The following is a 17997-nucleotide window of genomic DNA, read 5'->3' on the forward strand; positions in this document are numbered from 1 at the left end:
ACTCCGAGTTCAATTTTGTGAAAAGAACATTAAGACACTAGATGTTCATTTCACAGACAGAAAGGCTGTGCACATAAATACTAGGTATAATTGTCTTGCAAAGCTTGGAAACCAGCTCAGCATTATGCTGCCTAAAACATTCTGTGTTTCTCACCCCTCCCTTACTACTACTACTACTACTATAATTATTATTATTATTACCATCTCTGCTGCATATCTGTAAAATCTGGAGCAAGTAAGGCGGGGTTGTTCCCCTCTTTTTAGTGTCTTGTAATGATTGTGACCGGAAGAGGCTAATCGAAGCCAAGCCGCCTTGATGTTTTCTTGCTGACAACCCCATCTTAAATAGTCCCTTTTATTCTCTCGGCCACAAACAGATGTCACTAATTTAACTCCATTGAAAGTAAGCGTCTAACATTGTCAGCACAATTAACACGCATTGTCCATTCTTCTCTAAAGTTTTATTTCTTTCTCTTTAAACCGAGCATCGCCGTTTTAAAATAGTCTTGACAATTTTCTATCCAGATGTGGGTTGTTGCAGCATCTTATGGGGATAGGTCTTAAACAAAACTTGCAAGGTAGTAAAAAATGGGGCTTTGGAAGCCATCCGCCCCAAACCTGGGCCCTTGCTTTTTCTCCCATTTTTGCAGATTTAAAATTTTCTTGCTTTTGAAATGATCGCTATATTTGCAGCCGCAGCAAAGATCAGGGAATTGCTGGGGTTGGGAAGAGGCTAGGAAGGCCAGAATTGAACATTAAAATTGTGTGTGTGTGTGTGTGTGTGTGTGTGTGTGTGTTTGTACATTACAAAATTAGTCTCCTTTATCTTGAAATCTGAACAATTCCAAACATGGGTGGCAGAGATTGTTTTCTGATGCTTCAGTGTACACAGACTTGGTTTCATGCACAAAATTATTTAAAACATTGTGTATAAAATTACCTCCAGGCTATGTCTATAAGTTGTATAGGAAACGTAAATGAATTTAATCTCTAGACTCAGTGGGTTCCATCTCCAAGATATCTCATTATGTATACCCAAAACATTTCCAGTCCCAAGCATTTCAGATAAGTGAAACTCAACCTGTAGCAGCAAAAATAAGCATTCTCTTTTCATAGGTTAAATGAATGCACCTAAGAGCTGTTGGTGAACTGTAGCTCTCATTGTTCTCCATTATTGACCATTGCTGGCTAAGGCTCATGGGAATTGCACACAGCTTGGCATCTCCAAGAAAGGGAAATACTGTATTCCCATTTCAGTGAGGCTTCCTTGCTTGCTTTCTACCATGGGCATTGCATGTATGGGCAGGCTATTCGGTTCTTTGTATTTCAGCCTTAAATGTGTTTCATTAATAACTTCGCTCTTCACGAAAGCAGCAGGTCAAGCAGTTTGACCCACAAGAATGAAAGGTTTAATAAGACAATGCTACTTTATGTGTGTACACCAAATATATATATATATAGATGCCTTGTTATTGCAAGCAGAAGAGCTGAGCAGTTTATGAAGTGGGATTAAATCCTTTCTAGGAGTAATTTCCTTTTACCTTAAGTCAATGGCAGGGATGTTTCTGTGTTCTCTTGGAGCCCCAAGTAGCCCCACGGGTGAGATGCTGGCTGATAGCTTGCCTCAGGGTTGCATTACGTAAATCTCCTTACTCAGAGTTATCCATTAATTGTCCTATGCAGCTCTTAAGTTGAAAGACAGCATTGTGCAACTGAACCAAGACGCCGAACGTGCAAAAAGTGTGTCCGGACACAGTGTATAGAGTTGGCCCTTGGTATCCATTGGGTTTGGTTCCAGGACCCCATGTGGATACCAAAATCCGTGGATGCTCAAGTCCCCTTAACTACAATGGCATAGCAGAATGATGTCCGTTATACAAAATGGAAAAAATCAAGGTTTACTTTTTGGAATTTATGTTTAATAAATATTTTAAAGCTGTGGATGGTTGAATCTGTGGCTGCAGAATCTGTGGACGTGGAGGTCCGACTGTATAAACGATCCATGTGCATCGATGCTTACTGGCCTTGCATGCACGTTTCTGCCTCTGCAACCTCGAACTGAATGTAGTTATTCTACATCAGACCAAAATGTCCATTCGTTTCTGTAAGAGAATTCAGTGACTGAATGTGGGTCATTCCAAAACAGACAAAAATATCCATCACTTATGCGTGGACCTTGTGCAAGAAGACCCCAAGAGAAGTCCTAACTCTTCTTTGTGGTTATATTGGGGAGAGCAGAAATCTGCTTAGAAGGGAAACTGAGTGCAAGGGAGATTATCTTGCTTTCCAGGACGCCGTAGGGCTTGGATCCAAGTAATCTGCCAGCCGTCCTGAACTGACCCTCAACCCTTGTGAGAGATGCCTCCACCTTCTGCCTTAATCGTGAAGTCCAGTATCTTAATCTCCCTTAACCTCTTGCAAACCTTGGACGTCCTTTGCAGCTTTTCTGCCAATCCGGACAAGCAGTAAAGAGGGTCAAGCAAATGGGTTAAGGCTCCCTTTTTTTTAGCTTTGCTATATAAACAAGCCTTTCCGTTTCTTCATCTGCTTCACAGCCTGCCTTGTGCAAAATCTTCCACCTGAAATCAGTTTGCGCACGGACCTTGCAGAAGGTAGCAGCGATATTTAATTTGACAACGATTGTCACTAATTTATTTCATTTGGTGATTAGAGCTTTCCTGAATATAAACCACGTCGTCTTCCTGAAAAGCACTTTGGAATACATAGGGCTGTTCTTCTGAAGCTAATGGGATTCGAACAAAATAGGATTCTCACTACTCAGATGAATACTTACAATGTCCTTGGTATACAGTTTGGTGGTGTTTGATGCAGTAATTTAAGCATCTAATTGTATCTTTACCATTTTCCTTAGTTCTAAAATATCTTCCCCCCTGCTCTGAAAAAGAAGCATCTCTTAATAAAATTCCATAAAATAGACTTAAACGCATGAGCCATCTGTCCAATAAATCTGCAAAACAGGTGGACGCTTAGCATATATGTCCTCCGTTCTTTGGCTCAATGGTGCTCATTGTACCTAGTAGCCATTAAAAGCAAAAAAAAATAATACGCTAAAACAGGAGAGTGGCATACAATAGCCTTTTAAAACTGTGTTGTATCAGGTTCTTTTAAAACTCTAAAAAGAGGGAAAGTTAAAGGTTTAAAGACCAAATTGAAAGATGGAGTCTGGGGCCATCTCCCCTCCATCTTCCCCATAGTGCTTTATCTTACACTTTAGTGATTCCCAAACTTTGTTCCTCCAGGTGTTTTGGACTTCAGTTCCCAGAATCCCCAACCATCTTGGCCAGTGGTCATGAATTCTGGGAAGTGAAGTCCAAAACATCTGGAGGACCAAAGTTTGGGAACGACTGGAAGGAAGAAAAAAATTGAGGCATGGAGACTGGGACCGTGTCCCCTCCATGTTCCTCATAGTACTTTATCCCACACTTTATTTACACCAGTGCTTCCCAAACCTTGGTCCTCCAGGTGTTTTGGACTTCAGCTTCCAGAAGCCCCAGCCAACTTGGCCAACAGACAGGAATTCTGGGAACTGTAGTACAAAACATCTGGAGGACCAAAGTTCGGGAATCACTGTGAGGTTCGCACATTGTCATCAGGAAGTTTCTGTTCATGGCTGCTTCCAAGCGTCTTGCTTACCTATATCCCTGGAATATAAGAGGTGGCTTAGCCAAGTTACTAGGGAAAGGCCAAGAAGATACAGTGGATCATTACCTTACATGGGGGATCTGTTCCGGACCCCTCACTTAAGGCAAAAAAAAGTATATGCTCGAGCCCCATTAAATATAATGGGGCTCGGACGCAGCGTTATTCATTGTATTGCTGCGTGGCTTCAGCGTAAACTGAAAGCCGTGTATAGTGTGCCTGCGTATGGCGTGGGCACACTATATGTGTAAAAAAGCCATGATGGATGAGTTTCTCAGCAATACTATATTATGTGATCCCATCTAGATAGCTGTTATGGGCAAAAGAAGAAGAGAAGAAACAGGATTGGATGAGGAAGAACATTCTTTGTTGAGTTGCCTCTAGAGAACCACAACAAACTTGTACAAGCGGCAAATTTGGGTGTTGAGGGTTGGAGGGGGAGAGAACTAAAATGGCTCTGATTGATATTCATGATGCACAGATTTTCCCTCAATTAAAGTTAATTACGCACAAATGGAACACATAATAATCTCTGTGCTTTCTTCTTCTTTTTTATTAATCTGCTATTGTGGTTTTTTTTTTAAATGTTAAGTTAGAATCCTATCTCCCAAGCTTAGATATTCACTATACAGACTTTCTGATTAGTTTTAAATTCCAGAAGCTTTTTAACTATGCAGTTTAAATATGTAAGCCACATAATAGACCATAATGGCTCCTTTGGAAATCATTACAAGACGTAGTAAATACGATCCGGCATGACAATAGTTTAAATACACACTCAGATGATAGCTTTGTAACAAGTGGATGCTTTGCATTCTATCGGCTAAATGGGCACTTACATATATATATCATAATAATATCTCCTTGACAACAATTAAGGCCTATTGTCTCAATTTATTGGCTCCGGGATCTTTGTGGTTGGTCTAGCGCTAGGAACAAAAAAGGGGAAATAATACAAAATAAGAGGCACCAAAACTGTCAAATCCAAGGAAACATGGCATCCTCACTTCTTTACCTCTTAATTCAACCACATGAGTAGAACAACTAACTTGATTTTGGTTGTCCCAATAAAGGTATTGTTTGGATGTACTGTATATACAAATGTACAAGTCTAGACATTTAGGTCAAAACAATTGACCCCAAAAACCCGAGTTAACGTATCCACAGATCAATTTAAATACCATATCTTAACTCTTATTTAAAAGAAGGAACCATCTTTATGCCAAGTTCGGGGCCCAAAATTATGGATTTTGCTATGACCCGTGGCTACATCGAGGGTAAAATTTAGGGGCTTATAGCAAAGGATCTAAAGGATGAAGCAAAGCAAAACAATGTCAAAGAACGTACAAAATTCCCTGAGACATAACTATTTGTGCTTACTCTCAAGACTGAATGGATGAGAGAGTAGAAGGGGTCGGTGCTTCACATATTATACTCTTGCTTTTCTCCAGGAGATGGGTCCTTCTTTTAAATAAGAGTTAAAATACAATACTTACATTGACCCATGGATAAGTTGACTCAGGTTTTTTGGGTCAGTTCTTCGACCTAAATTTCTAGACTTATACATGAGTACTGTATATACAGTAAGTTCTGAATTGTAAGCTACTCTGTGTGTTTGCTCACTAGCTGCTGGCTATCAGCTGTGTAGCGATCAGCTTCTTTCTGGCTGCATTCGGGACATCTACGCTTCTGTTGCTTTTTCTTTTCGTTTCCTGCTCTCCATCTCTATAACTTTGTATCTGAAATAGAGCACCAAGCGCACTGAGAAATGCTTAGAAATGGCTCTGCTTCACCAGCAGCTGAATCCATTATCCATGTCGGCCCAGCAAGGCACAGCGCATGTCTCCATGGTATGGAAGGTTTGCGGGGATATTTGTTGCTTCGAATCAGTCACGTGCCCAAATAATGTAGTTTAAACAGGCCTTCTTCCTCTGTGGGAACGGAAAAGATTGCCACTGTTAGGAATTGCCAGAGGCCAGTGGTCTGCTAGCTACCAGCAGTCTTTACTTTCTGTAAACACTTGTATTATACTATACATATAGATATATTCCATCACATAAAAGTGTTGTTGGTGTTCTTGAGTTAAATGGCCCCCTTGGGTCTAAGTACATGCAGGATATGAGCTGCGTCTCTCCTTAAGATGCTAATACATCCCAGCCGTTCATGTACCTTTGGTGACAGAAGTTTCATTTATGTGTGCATGTGTTATTTTTCACAAAGGTGGAAGAGGAGCCAGAGTTGAAAGAACAGTGATTTGCTATTAGTCAAATGAGTTGAGTGGTAGACTGCCGACGCCGTTCGCTCGCTACTCCGCATCGGCTAATTAGACCCCATTTATGTATTTACTTACATGTATACTTTACATATTTATTGCAAGCTCTTTCCACTTATTGCTCAATAAATGAACGTGTCAAATCCTTGCTTCATGTGCATGCCTTAGATGTGCTAAGCAGATCCACATTCTCCGATGAGGTAAATGCAATCCACAATTGGAAATAGATGGATGGTTGGGCTTTTTTTTTAAAAGGGAGAAGGCTGGGTAAGAGATGTCTACTTGATTCAATATATTTGCAGCGCCTGTGATGGAAAACTGGCAGAATGAGCTTTTTGAGGGGGCCAGGGTGTGATGATAATCTATATCCGTCCCAGTATCAACAGGGTAGACCTGTTTGTAGAGAATATAGCTGCAAATGCTGTCGTGTATTTTCTGAATCCACCCACTTCTAGCTGTTTAAACTGAAGGCCGAGTCTAAATAAGGGAGCGGAGACGAATTGGGAAGCTTGCATTACTGTGTCAATTTCAATCCCTCAAGTCTGTGCCTTCCTTTATTCCTAAGCGTTTTATACCACCTCGCTGTAAAAACCACCCAGGCAATGTATATCGGCTCATAACGGTAAGGAGGGCAATACGGAGACCAAACAAGGGATAAAACCCTCGCAAAGGCAGCAAAAACAGCAATAAAACCGCTGAAAACAGTTTCGTTACCAGGTTGGAAAGGTGGGTCTTTAACTTTTGGAAAAGCAGAGGGAACAGGGAACAGTTTTGCTCTGCAAACGAAAGGCAATGTATTGTTTGTTATTAATACAGTGGGACCTTGTTATCCTCTGGGGTTTGGTTCCAGGATCCCCCCATGGATAACATAAATCCATGGATGCTCAAGTCCCATTAAATATCTCTCTCTGGCTTTGCTTCGCGAACGAAGATTCAGGAAGGACTCATCCCGTGCTTTGTACAAGCGCGTTGGTGACTAAAAAGGCCAATTCGGGATAAACAGGTCCGGTTGCAGAAAGCACAGCAGAAAGTAATGGCAGAGCAAAATGGTGTCCCTTATATAAAACAGAAAATCCCAAGGCTTGCTATTTGAAATTTATACTTTTTTGGATTGTTTTCAAGCCGTGGATGCTTGAATCCGTGGATAAAAAAACCCATGGATAAGGAGGGCCGAATGTATTATTTATTATAATGCAGTCTTCTGGGTAGACATGAGTTCTCCATAAGAAAAGAGCTCCATCAATTTGCTGTTCCATATAGTTGTCATTTCCACTCCAATCTATGCAATGTAGTAGAATCATGAGTTTAGGTTTTAACATCTGGGGGGAAGTACTCCAGACCTTGATTTTCAGCAGACATTCTTCCTTTTTTTTAGTTAAAGGAGAACCATGAAAGCACACTAGAGCCAAAGAAAAAGAAAACATTAGACCTAGGAAACTTCTCCATCTCCCTGCCTTCATCCGCGGCTTCCATTCCCAGGATCCGAGAGAAATCCTCTGGCTAGTTTTAATCGTATGGTATTTCCTAATCAAAAGCTTGAATGGTTTGAACCTCAGATCATTTATTTCTAAATTACTTTCCCCCCCATAATTCTTATTAATTCAAATAGGATTTTGATTTGATATAAAGCTTCGTAAATGGGCGAACGAGCTTAATGAATTGAAAGATAGGATTGTCTTAAAAGTAAATGTTTAAAGGAATATGCTGATAATTGCAGAGATGGAAATCAAGTCTTTAATGACTTTTAATTTCTCGTGAGCTCGGTGTTTATGGGGGATGAACGCAAAATGTTTCCAGAAGACCCCATCCTTACACAAACACACATATACACAAACACCAATCATTTCTTTAAATGGCATTTCTTTGGAAAGCGGTTCTGCAACATGCTTGTTTTTCTAAAAACAAGTGCTTTGGGTATTTTTTCTCTTTTAGTTATAAGAATTGCTCTCTTTGTATGTGGATCACTGAGGAAGGCAGGCAGCCATCAAAAGGGTTGACACTTTTGTTTTCAGTGATTTTGCTAAATTTCATTAATTGAACTTCAGGTTCTGTAATATCCTTCTGGGATCCAGCTTCTGCCTGAAAACAGTACTGTAAACTTGCTTTTTTGTTGAATTATGTTCTGCTGCTATCTATTTGGCCAGAGGTCTGTCCATCTCCCCCTGGTCAAGCTTAGCTCCATCCCGAAGTTTCCAAGATGAGTCTTGCATTTTGTCTCTGGGCTCAACTGATTGAAATGTTTCAGACTTTGTTCCTGTTTTTTACCATTTCGTATTGGGTTAAAATGAACCGACCAAGGGAGCTGGCTCTTTTGGCCCATATGCATGTAAACACACCTGTCGTCCACATATTTGTGAAATGTTTGGCTCTTCCTTTTATTTAACATTTGTTCCAAAATCCCCTTACACCAACGGAAAGCATCTCCCTTCTTGTTTATTTTCTCCTCCATGTTTCTTCTAGGATGGTATGTTGAATGCATGCCAACAGTTGGACTGTCCTTGCAAAATCTCTTCTCCCCATTGCATGTCAGTGTCCATTGAATTTGGGTTTGTAGGGAAGAATGGCATTAATCTAAGACAGAATTAAAACACTAATAATGCTACATTATTATTATTATTATTATTATTATTATTATTATTATTATTATTTTCTCATATCCCGGCTTTCTCCCAATACAAGGACTCAACTGCTTGCTATTCAGTAGCTTACATTTTTGGACAGCTCTGTCTCACAGTTTTGCCATAGCTGAACAAACTTTACACTCGAGGTGTGAAAATCTGGAGAGGTTGAAATGCATTCGTGGTGGACTTACTAGGCTGGGTAAGAGGTAGCTGAAAAATGAGAGGACATTTCATTTCTGGGAAGCATGCTTGGCAAGGACATGGAAGAACTTACAAGGTTTGTCCATTCATCACCACTTAGTCAGCATTGAGCTCCTCACTTTGCTAGAGAAATTGATGCCCAGACATAGCGTTCCCAGAGGCAAAACAACTAAAGACACTTTTGAGACTGCGTGGGATCCATTTATCACATAGATGACGTATGCATATTCTAGATATGGCACATCATAGAGCCACATGATATTTTGGAAGCTATCGTGACGAACAGGTTTTGGCTATTGATTATGATCTGCTGCTGTCATTTGTCTCTAGTAATAACTCTCTGGTTACACTTGGAATTGTGGAGTGTTATCTGTGGTGGGAGAAGCTAGGTAGGGGATAATTTACTACTCATCATCATTTAAAAGCAGCAGGATATATAATTTCTAAAAATGTTATGAATTTGACCACCCAAAGGCTTTTTACTTGGCAAAGTGTACATTTCCAAAATTTCGGCAAGTATTTGTTTTATAGCCCTTCAATTTCAAACAATGCTGCAGTTATAATCAATAGCAGATATTCTAGTATATCTTTGGCACTTCATTTGCGCATTTGTGGGGCTCCAGAAATTGAGAATTTGCCTCATTTGCTTTTTTGGTTTTGCTTTTAATATATTCTTTACATGCAGCTCCAAGAACTAAATCTTTGGGCTCTATTCTTTCTCACCTACTTTCTCTAATAGTGTTCCAGAAAAGATTTTCTATCTCCTGTCTGATAATATCTCTGTGGTAACTCACAAGGTTCCTCTTTTTGCTCTGGCAGCAATGAAAATTCGGACAAGATTTATGGCTGATATTGCAGCGGATAGTCCTGGGGGGATGTTCTTATCTAATCGCAGCATTCTTATTTATATTCAAGTGTTTTAATCCTATTGATTTCTTAGAAGTATTCTAGATTTATATGCTATTTATTCCATGCTATACCTTTCAATTGCACTCACTTTGTTTTGTATGCAAATGGCCTACGGTCCAAGCATGAATAATAGACTGCTACGGCTTGGCGCTTTGCAACCAGCAAGTCTGTTGCCTTCCTCACATCTGTCCAATACCAGAACCAGCTCAAACATACCAACTGGAATTGCTTTTCATCGGTCCAGGAGAAGGAATCAAAAGAAGATAGCTAATGAGGATGAGCAAGGCACCAAGCCAAAAAAGTACTCACAGAGCTTCCTTTTTTAAAGAAGGAAAAGCAACCTCTGCCTGAACCAAAGCTGCAGAAATACCAGGTGGAAGACTTTAAAAGTTTCTTAGGACATGCATTTTGCAGTGCCTCCAAGTTTAGCCGTCTGAGAATCATCCAATTCTCAGGCGGCGGCAGCAGCAGCATTGTACAAAATCTGTGCAAAGATTTTGACCTGGAATATCCAAATCGATATAAAGCAGCTACCTGCGTACCTAATTCTTCAACTGTGGCTGACACGGTGGTTTCGGTTCGTTAAAAAGAATGGGGGAATGTTGAATTTGGAGCCTCTGACAATGAAATATTACCTGGCTCACCGAGAGCAAATGAATGGAAACAGGATTTCTTTTGTTCCCTGTCTCTGGACTTCCACAGAGTCACCTGCTGATTTAGATATATAGTAAGCAGAAGCCGAATTCTGGAAACAAGGACAATGAGATGGATCTCCTTTGCTGTTTCTCTCTCTATCACTCTGTCTCTCTGCTCTCTTTTAGGCAAATGTCTTGCACAAAGTTTTCCCTTGGATGTTTTATGCACTCGTTTTCAGCGCCTACCTGCTGCCAGCAAAGTATAAAGTTAATTTTGGTGCCTTTGATGTCAGAATTTGCTTGGCTTTGATGCCCGGGGAAACCCAGTACCAGCTACGCACCAAGGCTTTTGTGCTTCATAAAACGGCAGCATTTGTGGCAGGAATTTTTCCGACTGTGTGCTGCAAGGAAAGCCTCAAAACGTTAAGCCACTGCCTTATCTGCTACACTTGGCTTATCAGAAGGTAGTAGGTGGGTTATGGATCCCATCTTCTCCTCTTCATCCACCATGAAACGTGGTGGCCATGGGGAAGTTCGGAAGGTTGCGCGTTGCTTTCCAAAAACCGGGATCTACAACTGTAAGACAGGTCATTTCCCTCTTCCAAACCCTAATTGTGGACCATGCCAAGTCCCAAAACCTCCATTTTCCTCTGTAATCTCTCTCAAAATGGTGCCCAGAAGTGATGTGATGGCACTTCCTTTTGCCTTTTTGAGAGGAGAAGATCAGGAGTAGTGCACAGTTCTGGGTTGCTTGGTGTGATGTGGCAGTATTAGGTCTATTTAGCAGGCATTTTGCACAATTTGAGAGCAAAAATAGTCTGAAAAATCATGCTGATTTCTTTAGAGAAAATGGAAGGGATGGGTGCTTTGGGAGGCTGCTTAAGAGCCACAGGAGCCATAAAAGTAGTCCAGGGCCACATGTGGCCCATGGGCCACACTGAGCACACAACTGCCTCTTTCTTTGCACAGATGGTATAGATGTCATTTTAATTCTAGGAGGGTCCTTGGCTGGAGAGCAAGGAAGGCTGGATGGCATTGCAAAGGATGGGGCTCTCCCACCAAATCTTCTTTATCAGCAGATGTCTTTCGACTATTGTGTTAGTAGTGGTCCCCAAGGGATGCGATGAAGTTGCGGTTCGAGTCAGGGCTTTAATCTTCCTGAAGTCTTGTGCATATATATTTTTTTATCTGGGAGGGGGAGTCTCTTTCTACATTCTTCCTTCTATGCCTGAATTCTATGCATTGTGGAAATCTGATTCAACAGCCCTACAAGATACTTTCCTAACCGGCCGGCGGTGGCCACAAGCCCTTTGACGTGGCAGACACCTGCCACAAACGCGCAGCCACACTTCTGCAGCAAAATGCGTGGCGCTTTCAGGAAAGAATGGAGCCGTAAACAAGGTACTTAATAGTCAGCGCAGTTTCTGCTAGGTCTAGGAGTGCATAATTGGGTCTTCGATAAACTGCTGGAATAAAAAAGAAGAAAGAAGAAGAAAGAATGTTCCCGGTGTAAAAGAACATTTACATAAAAGTCTGTGTTCCATAGTAAGGGAAATGAGGCATAGGCAATGAGGACGGCGGTACGTGGAAGAGACACCAGCCAGGAATATATATATATATATATATATATATACAGTATGTATATTTGGGTGCCATCTTTTATTTTATTTTACTTTTTATCCATCCCCAAGAGGCTCTTTAGGAGACCAGCAGTTCAGAGAAAACCACTTGGCTGTGAACCTGGCAAATGCAATGGAAACTTTGAAGTGGACATCTCCGGGGGTGCATCCACACTGCAGAGATAATCCAGTTTTACACCATTAACTGGAATTCTGGAAAATGTAGTTTTGTGAGTCATTCTGGCTTCTATGTCAGAGAGCTCTGGTGCCACCACAAACTACAGTTCCCAGCTTTCCGTAGAATTCAGCCATGGCTGTTAAAGTGGTGTCAAACTGGTTTATTTCTTGCAGTGTGGATGCAGCGTTTGCTTTTCTGTTACCTTCTTCTCCACCCCCAGTTCTTGTTTTTCCTTTGCCCTTGACTTGTGTTTTATTGGAGTCTCATTGAACCTTTTGCCTTGTGAGACTGGGATAACCCCGCAGTGTGTGCTTCCCCAGATGCATTATTTACATTTTAAACTCTTTGGATGAAGGAGGAGTTGGTCTTCTCGTCCTCCTCCACCATCACCTCAGCCACCTGGGTCTCTCTCCTGGCCGTTGTGTGTTAACAGCCATCTGGAATTACCTTTCCCAGCTGCTTACAGAGTTTGCCTGTCTGCAAGAAAAAGTGTCTCCTATTTTTAGCACAATAATTGTAGTGCTTCTGTATTTCCCCTTTCCTTTCCACTTAGCCTTTTCATAAAGCTTCTTGTCAGCGGTGCCCAAAACAGTTAACAACTCTCTTCCCAAGAATGGGATTTTAATAAGAAGGCCCAGGCGTGTCCCCTGTTTTAACATGTTTGGCAGTTATTTGATGGGACGCATTTCTGCTATGGAAGACTGTGGCTCACGCCGGAGCGACGCAGGCATTATCTCATCAGTGCCACTTGTTTTCCTTAGCATGTGGTCACTCTGGGAGATGGAGAGCATTGTGGTCAGAAGGTGGCCAGAGAGAAAGATAGCAGCGAGGCAGAGCAGGCGCTATTCATCCAGGCCAGTTACTCTGTTTATGTTTATGTGTGCGTAATTAGGAAATGCAGTAGACAGTCAAGGTTAGTGTAAAGTAATGTGCACAGGCTGTGCAGTTACTTAGCCATAAGGTCTTTATGTACCAACTTTCTTCTCCAGTGGATGATTAATTGGGGGAATATAGTATCAGGTTGAAAAACTGAAGTTTCCCAGACTGGCACTTACCATGGGTTAAGTGCCAGTAAAACATCCCAGAAGCGCATGTGTGTGTGAAAGCCAGATGCACTTCCGAAATGTCAGTGAAGCATCCCCTGTCTCTAGCATCCTTGAATTGTTCGGGGAGCAGCCATTTCCTATCAACTCAAAGTTTTCATTAATAGGAAATGGCTGCTCCCTGAATGATTCAAGGATGCTAGAGGCAAGGGGACGCTTCACTGACATTTTGGAAGCATGTTCAGCTTTCACACACACACACTTCCGGGACGTTTTACCGTCACTTAACCCATGGTAAGCACCGGTCTGGGAATCTTCATAATAATCAATGGCAGCATATGCACACAACCGTGCCAATGTGGCCATATGCATGTCAGGATCTATTGATGGTAATGGGCTTCTCAACAACCATGACATCAAGGCATGATGGAGTTGTGTTCTTCTGCTCTTCGTTCCCTCTGAGGCCAAAGCAATGGCACTTGGAACATGGAGGGGTTTCAAATCTTCTATGTTCTTTGGGTTTTAAAAAAATTGTGTTAACTTTTGTATGCATTGATCCACTGCGCATTGTAATTGTGTTTGCGCAATTGAACTGAATACTGCCGTGACTCATATTCATGGAGGAAAGGCAGAATATAAATCAAATAATTTGCTATTTTCTTGGGGGGGCTCAGACGAGTTTCTTTTCAACCAAATCTGTATAACACAAGACAGTGATCTGACGCAGGTTGACCTGTCTTGTTTTCATGCTTTCAGGTGATGGACAGAACTTGGTTACAGAAGACGTGACCGTCGTAGAAGGAGAAGTTGCCACCATCAGTTGCAGAGTGAAAAACAGCGACGACTCCGTGATTCAGCTCTTGAATCCCAACAGACAGACGATTTATTTCAGAGACTTCAGGCGTGAGTTCTGGGCGGCTGGTGGCAAATCTTGATAAAGGAGAAGTCGCTGCTGCTGCCTCCTTTTTAATTTAACGTTGGGCACGTTAAAGGTTTAGGCAGTTCTTTAGCAAGTAGGTAGAGGCAGCCAATCATAATTGCCTCCTTAATGAAAAGCCGCGATACGGCCCCATTTAAGAGTCAGGCTGTCTTGCAGCACAACGGGAATTGATTGTACACGTTCCCTCTGAATTACAATTTAAGTGCCAAAATATTTAGTTGACACGAACAAATTGAACAGGGCAAAATAGGGTTCAGGCGGCACTGGATAAAGAGATGTGTTTTGCTGGGCAGATTAAAGCTTTAAAACCTCAATCCAATTGCTGGTCCCAATTGGAGTTGAATTGACCCACTGAATCCATGGGATTTGCATAGACATGGATTTAAACCATTCTGCACCTTGTTTCCAAGGACTTCTCTAGCTGGAATAAGCAGATAGATTTAGCAACATAGCACTTGGCAGCAAAATCTACTGCTAGCCAAGATGTAAGAAGGCCCTAATCGTGTGTCTGAAAGCTTGCCAAGAAGAGATGGAGCTAAAATCCAGTCTTTGAATGTCTGAAAGTTTACCTGGCCAGAAGTACTACGTAGCTGTGATGGCTGTGTCAGGTTTTCTGTTGCAAGATTAAGGGACTTATGCCAACTCTTTTGGCTAGCATAAATACCCCAAAGGCACCAGATCCCATTGGAAGCTAAGCAGGACCAGCCGTAGTTAGTACTTGGATGGGAAACTGCCAGCGAATCCCAGGTGCTGTGGGCTAGGTTGCAAAGGAAGGAACCAGTGAAACCATCTTTGAGGATTCCTTGCCTAACAAAAACCCTATGAAGTTCATGGGGCCGCCATAAATCAATCCCTGTCATCATTTGATAGGGACCACAGGGGGAAAGGGAGGTTTGGCGTCTTGCTGTGGGGGGATGCAGCCCATCAGGGGTCCTGGGGAGGAATTAGTCCCTGGCCTCCATGCAGTTGCCCATTCCTTGTTTCACAATCCTTAATGTATCTGACCATAGTGGGACTGTCTATGCCATAGTGGTAGTGGTTCTTGTTTTGCATGTGAGGTCTTTAGGTTAAAAAGCTTGGGTCCCCCATGTACTTCTAGCAACAGAGAGAGGGCCATTTTGCAACATGCCAGATCAAAAGCAATAACAAAGAGGTATCCTAATCCAAACAGCACAGGAAGGAGTCATCCTCAGTTACGAGGAGCAATTTGGGGCAGGTTTCCCCATCCATGAGCCCTCCAGGAGTTATAAGCTACAACTTCCATCCTCTTCACTCATTGTCTAGGCTGGCTGGACCTGAAAGGGGTGTTGGAGTCAAGGACAACTGAAGGGATGTAGGTTGGAGAAGTTGGTCCTGGGGGTTCTGAGATGGTTTCTTTGTTATTTTGTGATTGACCAGAATGAGGAAAGGACTGATGGGGAGACACAACATTGTTGACATGGCCACAAAGTGTGGCTTTGTCGCCTCTCCAGAGACTCTTGGGTTTTGCTGCATTTTCTGTTTTCTGAGAGAGAAGTACTGTCTGTCATGTGCATTTCGCTTTCCCAATTGTCTCTCTCTCTTTTTTTCCCATAGCTTTGAAGGACAGCAGATTTCAGTTAGTGAATTTCTCTAGCAGCGAGCTCAGAGTGTCACTGACAAATGTCTCCATCTCGGATGAAGGAAGATACTTCTGCCAACTCTACACGGATCCCCCCCAGGAGTATTACATGACCATTACAGTGCTAGGTAAGGACCGGCCCTTCCTTACTTCACAGATCTCTTGATCACAGTTCGAAAGATTGCAGAACAGTTGCAAACATGGGATTACGCTATCCGTCGCTAATGGTTGCTAATGCCGTAACTGCCGTGCCTCCAGATTAATGCTGCCTCCCGTGACTCCGGTAACGAGAATTGCAACAAGCAATCACAAAGTGAGATCACACTTGCTGATTAGTTACACGGATTCTCCCCTCTTCTTCTCCCCCCCTCTATCCCCCACCACCTCACAATTTAATGAGATTCCATTCTTAGTATGTTATTATACCTTGGAAAGGTGTTTAAAATTAGCTTGGAGTGTGAATTTCAAGTTCAGTTACCTCTACTTGGGAGAGTCATTTCCTGGCACTGTTGCATTATGATTCCCCTCCCTTTCTCTTGTAACCCAAACTAGATATTTAGTAGATGTATGTTTAAGTCTGCTGAGAGATTTCAGTGGATGCTCTCTTACTACAGTGCACTCTTGCCTTACGCGGGGATCATCCCGTGTATGGTGAAGCCATATTAGGAATCACCATCCGCGTAACCTCAAATCTGCGTATGGCAAGCCTGCGTACGGTGCAGGCATGCTGTACTCCTTTCTCTTGCCTGGCAGAGGACCTTAACTAGAAGACAGAGCAATATGGGAGCTTGCAGGTCATGCCTTGGGGTGCATGGCATTTCAGTTAAGGGTCTCCCATTTCCCCAGGAGAAGACTAAAATGTTGTCTGGTGCAATTGCCCTTCCACAGGTCATGCGCCATTGTCACAAGCTTCCCCGCCTACATATTTTTGAGATGTTGTGTTGGTACGGTGCGCACCAGAATCAGCAGTGTGCCAACTGCTTTGTTTCCTGATGAGCCTCGTTGAGCTCCCTTTATCACCTAATATATTTTATACACACTTGTTTATCTCCTTAAAAAAATAAACCCTGCATATTATTCATACTTGAGTCATGCAAGTGCTTCATCAGAATCATCAACGTGTGTCTAAGAGAGAGAGCAAGCAGGTGCCTACTTTTTTATATGAATGTCATTTAAAATCTTCATTTTAAAGCCTGGTTTAATACAGTAGGGGCCTTTGGTATCCGCTGGGGTTTAGTTGCAGGCAAAGCTCCTCAGAAGACATCTTGCCAAGAAAATCCTAAGACAGAGTTATTTATTATTTGTTATTATTTATTTTGTTTATCAGTTACCATAAGACAAACATATAACAAGAGGGAAAAGGTGCGGTGTGGTTTTAAAATACAGCAAGACCTCTTTCCCGTGTTAGGCTTTGCTTAGGCAGCAAAACTATTGCAAAGCAAGGTCGAACTTGAGAAGGACTTCTTCCATGGGGTATGTTCTCAGATTCACTGAAACCTCTGGTTTCCCTGTAAATGTAGTCATCTCAGCCGATCACAGCATACTGAACTTTCCTTATTTTGTTTTCATTCTGTGTCCTTCCAGTTCCACCACGCAACTTGAGGATCGAATCCCAGAAAGAGACGGCAATGGAAGGAGAAGAGATAGAGCTGAATTGCACAGCCATGGCCAGCAGACCAGCCACGACGATCAGATGGTTCAAAGGGAGCAAGGAGCTATCTGGTAGACCCAACACCTCCCCACACACAACACACACACACACACTCCTTAGTCAATCCCGTGAAGCGGTTGTACAGTTGCCCACTTGTTTCATTGCTGAAGAGCCAGTAAGCCAGATAGACTTTCAGAAAGACCACTGTGAAGTGAATCACAAATTCCCACGCTTGGTGTCCTGCTTTTTTCCCCTCCAAGATTGGAACCCGACGCACCTTTCAGTGCTAAAAATGTAAAGAAATGCAACATTGAAATAGAATCATGCTATTTAAAACATACCCATAAAAATGATAAACAGCAATTTTTAAAAATGTGGGTTTTTTGGGCTCTGTGGCCATGTTTTAGAAGAGTTTATTCCTGACATTTCGCTGGCATCTTCAGAGAAGATTTCAGAGATTTCTCTGAAGATACCAGTCACAGATACTGATGAAACGTCAGTAATAATCTCTTCTAGAACATGGCCACAGAGCCCAAAAAACCCCACAAAAAACTATGGATGCCGGCCATTAAAGCCTTAAACTTAACAGCAGTTAGAATTGTAAGCACCCTCTTTCCCAAAAAGGCTTATGTTCGAAAAAGGCTCTTGGAATTAAAAAGTCTTCATCT

At 42.1% G+C, this 17997-nt stretch overlaps 1 protein-coding gene across 9 annotated transcripts in view; it reads left to right on the forward strand.

The window, feature by feature from the left end:
* CADM1 (cell adhesion molecule 1) overlaps positions 1-17997 on the forward strand; it is a 277005-nt gene that overhangs the window by 192659 nt on the left and 66349 nt on the right. For all 9 annotated transcript variants that reach the window (XM_042470968.1, XM_042470970.1, XM_042470967.1 and 6 more), the window contains exons 2-4: positions 13895-14041; positions 15654-15806; positions 17263-17400. In XM_042470968.1, coding sequence (XP_042326902.1) covers positions 13895-14041; positions 15654-15806; positions 17263-17400 — 438 coding nt within the window. The remainder of the gene's footprint in view (positions 1-13894; positions 14042-15653; positions 15807-17262; positions 17401-17997) is intronic.

The sequence above is a fragment of the Sceloporus undulatus genome, chromosome 6 (assembly GCF_019175285.1).
Source record: "Sceloporus undulatus isolate JIND9_A2432 ecotype Alabama chromosome 6, SceUnd_v1.1, whole genome shotgun sequence".
Lineage (NCBI taxonomy): Eukaryota > Metazoa > Chordata > Lepidosauria > Squamata > Phrynosomatidae > Sceloporus > Sceloporus undulatus.